The sequence below is a fragment of the Sinocyclocheilus rhinocerous genome, unplaced genomic scaffold (assembly GCF_001515625.1).
Source record: "Sinocyclocheilus rhinocerous isolate Xijiao unplaced genomic scaffold, SAMN03320098_v1.1 scaffold288, whole genome shotgun sequence".
Classification (NCBI taxonomy): domain Eukaryota; kingdom Metazoa; phylum Chordata; class Actinopteri; order Cypriniformes; family Cyprinidae; genus Sinocyclocheilus; species Sinocyclocheilus rhinocerous.
This window is the reverse complement of record NW_015635021.1, coordinates 353,925-360,809: the sequence shown is the minus strand read 5'-3', so window position 1 is coordinate 360,809 and position 6,885 is coordinate 353,925. Positions and strand designations below refer to the sequence as shown.

Below are 6,885 nucleotides of genomic sequence, written 5' to 3'. Positions count from 1 at the left end.
TTTTAGCAGCATCATATGACCCCTTTAAATAATAATAATAATAATTATTATTATTGTTATTTAAATAGGTAAATAAATAACTTTTATTTCATAACTTTATTTTTTTATTTTAACTTTATGCCATCAAAGGTGGATAAAAGTGAAATGGAAATGCAAACAATAAGAAAAAAAGCACAAACAAAATACACAAGATAAACTTGATAAGAACATAAATAAGAATGCAAATAATATGGCCTACAGTTGGACAAGAAGGGTAAAGAATAAAACCAGCTAAGTAAAAGATCTAAAGAAAACATTTCAGTCTGAATTTCAGGAAATCTGGAGATGGTAAAGATTTTATTTACGGGGGATTTCACGTACTAGATATGGGCGTTTGTCTTTCATTTCAGTTGAACTGTGAAGTGAGCCTCCCTCATAATATGGGCTTGAGAGCATTAAAGGCACAATATGTAATTTTCGCCGCTAGAGGGCGCGTATTCAAAATAAACAAAGAGGCAAAGGCGTAGTTTGATGAAGCCGTGACTGAGTGTGGAATCATGGGAGTTGTCGTCTTCATCCCCACAGCTGATGCAATCCGACGGGACTCGGGCAGCAATCATGTTCATGGATGAGCTAATGATTTATTAACGTAGTAGAATGAAGCAGGGTGAGGCTGAAAGCCGTCGAAGCGAAACGAAACCGCTGACCGAGCGTGACACATGACACACGGCTCGCGGAGCTTTTATTATGCCACAGTCGACCGCTTCCGCTACTTCCGGTCGTGCGTATGTGGGGTAAAGCAGCGCTGTTTTATCATACTAGATACGTTTGAAAGTTCTGTTATAATGCTACTCTGGGAGGTCGTCACCGCTCTATTAAAACGGACAACATATTAAAGCGTCTTTGGTGTTTCCATATTTTCTGTATGGAAATCGAGGGGTTATGACGTCATTAGCAGGCGACACAATGACACTATGGAAACGGTCCGTGTCACTAGTTAAAATTGCTTATTTCTCTGGATTTAAACATTCTTCGAAACATTTGGGATAATGTAAGTACACAAGTCAGCAAAATATATAACACTGTTCTAGTGGTTTTTGGATATTTTAATAAAAAAAATCTTACATATTGTGCCTTTAAGTGCACTCTTCCCAGCGGCTCTGCGCTCGGCTGCTCTGGTCTGCTGTGCTGGAGCTGTGAAATCGCGCTGATGGTCTGTCACATTATTCTCACTGACACCGTCTGAGCGCAGGAGTACCACGCCAAAAGACCAGCTCTAAAACACTTCATAACACACAGCTCCGGGTGAGTTCCGCTTTTTATTTCATAGCTAAAATACACATGCTTTTGTCTGAGAGGGAGGAGTGGAAAAAAAGAGCTTTTTTCGCCGCTTTTTCCACTGATGTAAATATAATTAGGGACTTTCGAACGCTTCAGCTCTCACTGATCGCCACAAAACAGAGTTTATAAATATAAATGCCCGTCATAACCCAGGCAGATTTGGTTAGCGATGAGCGGCCTGTTTAGGACATGTGGCCCTGGGGTTTTAAAGGACGACCAGGGCTTTTTTTGTGGTAGTTTTGTGAGACTAAAGGCAGATGGTGGACTAAAGCCAGCGCGACATTGACTGCTAACGCAAGCTAATACATCTCCATGGTTTCACTCTGAATTTGATTTAAACCAGTTAAACACTGTCTGGAAAAGCGAAGCGTGTTTTTATAGAGTATATCTCTGTGTTAGGTGTGTTAGAAGAGCGGTGGACGGACAACATTAGGTGTATTTGTGTGTTTTGTATAGCTGGGAGCTAACGCTAGCGCTTTACGGAAGTGTATGATAACTAGCTGCTCTCTCATATTTCTATACTTTATTTATTGGCTGTATTAGTCATAAACACAACGCACGTGCGTGCTGTGTTGTGTAGCGCATCGCAGCTAGTTTTGTGTCTTTGGTTCGGAAGTTTAAAACGTTTTAAAAATGCTTTAAATATCACAGAAGGATTTTATTGATATTTTTATAATAGTTTTGTATGTAGTAAGTAGGACACGCCTATAAGGAATGAAGCTTCTAAAGCAAAAAGAGGCTTTAAACCTCATCAGCTCGTTTGTAGACCAGTTTTAATCTCCAGTTCTTCAGTATTGCGTCGTCCCATTACCTTACTATAAACGGTGAAAAAAATGTTTTAAAAGACTATTACATGAAGTTTTACTTTTTTTAAGGTAAAAAAAGCGAATTAACTAATTCAGTTATTTATATTTTATTCATAAAACGTTTTTCATCACTTGTAGTATTGTATGTTATGTAATGTTTATAGCATTGTAGCTCAAATCGGCATATTAACATTTATCTAACTTAATCACGTATATAGTTAGAAACTAAAATATACTGTGACTAATCATCTTTAGTAAATCTTGTAACATTGTCACTTTTATACAGTGAAGTTCTGGCAACCATGTAAATGTAACAATTTTATTTTTTACATTTAATGTTTTTGGTTCTGGATTTTATTTTATTATTTTTTTTTTGTTATAAGTTGTTTTAAAAAATTTTCTAAACGTTTTAACGTCTCGAGCTGTAAATTTGAACCGTGCTTGTTGTTCATAAGCATTTTAATGACTGAACTGTGTTTTTTGAACAGTGTTTTTAATCTGTAAGTGTTTTCTGGCGTGGAATCGGAGAGGAGGAAGTGAGAGAGGGGGTCTCATACAAGCCGAAAGGAAATGCCAATCGCCACTACTGGTCTTTCAGCGTCCCGAGAGCCCTGCATCTGTTCCCCGGACCCCGTCCCCAAGCGTGCTGATTTATGCGAGGACGCAGGGGCCCAGCCAGCGGAATACGGGGGTTCAGAGGGGGGCCACAGCCTGGGCAGCACTAGAATCTCTGGAGCGCTTGAGAGCTCCTCTGCGGCGTCTCATTCCACTCCCACTTCCCCTTTCCACCACCACCACCATCATCATCACCCCCATCCAGTGACTATGGAGCCCCCCAGGACTCGATCACGCTCGCGGTCTGGATTTTACCACGGTGGATTATCTAACTCGAATGGTAATGCTGGGAGTGGCGGCGGTGCACTAAGTCCAGCTGGAGGAATAAGCCACCACCAACTGCAGCTTGGAGCTGCTCATGGACACACCGAAAACCTGCACCCACCCGGGAACACGCTTTCCCCAGACTCCCACAGACACGCAGGGCCTGGAACGCACAGAAACTCAGGAGCAGGTAAGCCAGCCTCAAACCGCCATCATTTTGGGTTAAATGGTTAAAATTTGAATTTTCTTACTGTATTGAGATTTTAACACGTTGTACCTTATTTGGTTGGAAAATGGTATCCCCAGGATCTATGGCCTATTTATAGTTGTATTTTGACCACATCTGACATCGGGAATTGGGGGTTAAGACAGCTACAGGCTCTTCTCCAGCTGTTTATTGTAGTGTTATTGTTTGGAATAGTTTTGGACTGATTGAACCCTGTATTTGTGGAGTATTCAATCAGAAGAACAGAAGTCACAAATATCAGCCGTCTCCCCCAACAGCCATGCAGCTTTGTATTCCACTCCACCCAGTACTACCTCAATACCAGGGTTGTAGGAAACCTTAAATGTTTTTCATTTTATATTATACATATTTTTATTTTTATTTATTTATTTTTAATATTTTTTATTTATTTATATTTATTTATATATATTTATTTTTATTTATTTATATATATATATATTTATTTTTATTTATTTTTATTTATTTATTTGTTTATTTATTTTTTATTGTAAGTCATTGGGTTGAATCTGAAATGGATCTCTTTTACATTTAAATACTGTAATGCAGTGAGGCTGAGCATCTCAGACTGAAACAGTTTCTTTTTAAAGATGGAAAGTCACACACAGGCTTCACGTGAGCTCTGATCTTTTCATAAAAGGACTTTGTCAGCAAGTATGTGGAGGGTCACACTATGAAGTTTTTTCCCTGATAACAGACAAAATTGCAGTTCTACTTATTTCTTCATTAATGTTTGCTCAAGTTCTGATGAGCAGTACACCAAGCATTCTTATTGGCTCTTAAGGCTTTTTGCAAAAAGCCTTTGGCTTTTAAGGCTTTTTAAGGCAAAAGTTGCTTTTTGTGGCCGAGTATACTGCTTTTTCTGCATTCCGCTCCGTCTTGTGCACTACAATGTCAAAGTAAACTCAACTGCAGATGAGCATGGATGGATAAGTTTAACACGTGCAGTACCATGTGGTGGACTCGTTCTATCTCAACATTCACCTCGCTTATGTGCTGTTGTACACAGACACTCCTGATGATGATACTTTGGGCTTTAGTGCCTCATGGTTTACCTTAAGCAGCAGATTTGACAAGATGCTCTTTCGTACTAGATTGTGATGCAAGAGACGGACTTGCATTCATTCAGTTACACAAGCTGTGACTATTCTCCTCTGTTTTGGATGCTTAATGTTGTTATTCGCTGGTCCAAAATAGCACAGCGCTTTCCCCCACAGTATGGGACAATTGTTCCCACCGACTTTAGGGTTTAAGTTAATAATTGACCGGATTGCATCGTCTGTCCAGCGGCATCACAGTGCTTTACGGTTTCAGTATAGCCGAATGGAATTTCCAAAATATAAAGTGTTCAAGCCTCTGGCATCCTTATTTCCTGCCACATGATGGGCTTAATCAGCCACAGCACTTCCTTTTAGCCATAGATGGCAAGCTGGCGGAACCAAATGCACATGCGCCCATGTGTTCACACACCTAGATTTAATGTAGTCACCCCTCACATACTGTTACGAGACATTAAGTGGGGTTTGATGACATAACACATGTAAAATAAATAAATTGGAAAACCGAGCGCATGGCCTGTATTACCATGCATGCATGTGTGAAGGGGGTTGTGCTTTAAGCTCAGGTGTGTTTGCCTACTGGCAGTTGATTTTGTGGCCGAGCTGCACTACACACACACTTTACTAAAAAGCCCAGACTGGAAATACCTGTCTGATGGAGTGAGTGTCAAGCAACCTGCTTTGCCTCCCTGCAAATGACGACGCTGTCGACCGGCTTACGTCACTTCCTAGTACACACTGTCGGTGCGAATGCAACCCTTTAAATGGTACTGGGAAATAGTTCGCGCAAAATCGTCCCAGTACTTTAGTACTGTACATTTAGTTGTGGAACTAAAGTGGTGCGAAAGGCCCTCATGTGTGAGCTTTGTTGGGTCTGTTTGTCATTAAGCAAGTCTTTTCTCTCTTTCTGTCCTATGATTTGTCCTGATATGCTCATCTAGGTGTGAACATGTGATACTGACTGGATGGATAATCAGAGGTATCCACTTTTTGGCATTTTCACACCACCGCAACTGGGTGCGATTTTAGTACCGGATTGCCTTTTTCGAGAACTTTTTTGAGAGTGTATATGTGATATTGACTAGTGGGATATACAGTAGCTGTGTGTGTTTGTGTGTGTGATATTGACTGAGATCAGATAGGCCGCTTTGATAATGAGAGAAGCTCAGCACACTGAAATCCCATGAGTTCAACACCATCTGCTCTCAATACAGAAGCGCTCTCTCTCTGCCTCTCCCGCTCTCATTCCTCATCCCTTTATCTCTTTTGTCCACCCGATTCCCCTTTCATTTTCTCACACTGACTTTCCCTGTCCATTTACCCTCCTGCATATTTCATCCTCTCGTCGAAACTCATATTTGCCTGTAAATGCACATGTATGCATAGAGGGAGGAACCGTGTTAGACCTCCTGAGGCTTATTCTGCTGTAGGTGTTTGGTATTATTCTCAGCTCTGCGTGGAGAGGGAGAAAAAGGGCTATCAGGTCCCATAAAATCAATAGAGAAACGGATTTCTGGTGGGCTTGTGTGCATGCAGCCCCTCCGCTCGTGAGTGTCTGTGTGTGAGCATGCACTCATGTGCGTACATGCGGACAGTTCAAGATCATTTGAAGGGTGTAGAATCCCTCCTGGGGCCGGTCCAGACCAAGCTCAGTTCTGCTGACTCGTAACAGAATTGTAGAGAGAGTATGTTAGACGTGACCAAATGGATTAAGGATCTGAAGCTGTTCTTTCTACCTCTTCCGATCGAAGTTTGATGTGTCCTATTTACTATTGATTAAGAGCAGGCACGCACAATTTGGTTTCCACAGAATTGGAGTGTCTGTCATTCATAAAATTCCATCAGAGCTCCCACCTCTTGTACATTTGTTTGTTACATAGTTTGGTTGAATTGATTATAATGTCAGCTACACTCAAAAATAAAGGTCCCAAAAGGGTAGAGTTGGCATATTTGGGTTCCCTAAAAGAGGCTCTAAGTAAACCGTTCTTAAAAGAAACCCCTTTTTTCCCCTTAGTGTGATGAACATTTTGACAATCTAAACAAAGATTGTTTTTCCACCATAAAGAATCTTTTGTGCAATGGAAAGGTTCTATGGATGTTAAAGGTTCTTTATGGAACCGTAGATGCAATTTAAAGAACTTTTATTTTTAAGAATGTATCTGAAGAGAGTAATACTGTCAGCTCTGTTTAACAAATTTTATTAAATTGAAATCCATACCACCAAGTAGGCATGGGACGATAACCGGTTTCAAGGTATACCGCGGTTTGGAAAAGTCACGGTTTCAAAACCACTAAAATTTTCCGTTATACCGTTCCTGCGGTATGCGTGTGTGTGTGTGTGACTCGTGCTCTCTCTTTCCTTGTGTGTATGTGCACACATCCTCGTACCTCACCGCTCCAAACCATAGCTCCAAACTTAAAGGGGTCATATGATGCTTTTTTAAAGAGCATTATTTTGTGTATTTGGTGTAACAGAATATGTTGACATGCTTTAATGTTCAAAAAACACATTATTTTTCAAATACTGTACATTATTGTAGGTCCTCTATGCCCCACCTCTCTCAAACGCTTCGTTTTC

General features: G+C 40.5%; 1 protein-coding gene across 1 annotated transcript in view; it reads left to right on the top strand.

Annotated features, from left to right (window-relative positions):
- Positions 1–1,177: 1,177 nt before the first annotated feature.
- LOC107746038 (RING finger protein 44-like) overlaps positions 1,178–6,885 on the top strand; it is a 36,590-nt gene continuing 30,882 nt past the window's right edge. The window contains exons 1-2 of the mRNA XM_016560093.1: positions 1,178–1,284; positions 2,615–3,195. Of these exons, the coding sequence (XP_016415579.1) occupies positions 2,697–3,195 (499 nt within the window). The 5' untranslated portion in view covers positions 1,178–1,284; positions 2,615–2,696. The remainder of the gene's footprint in view (positions 1,285–2,614; positions 3,196–6,885) is intronic.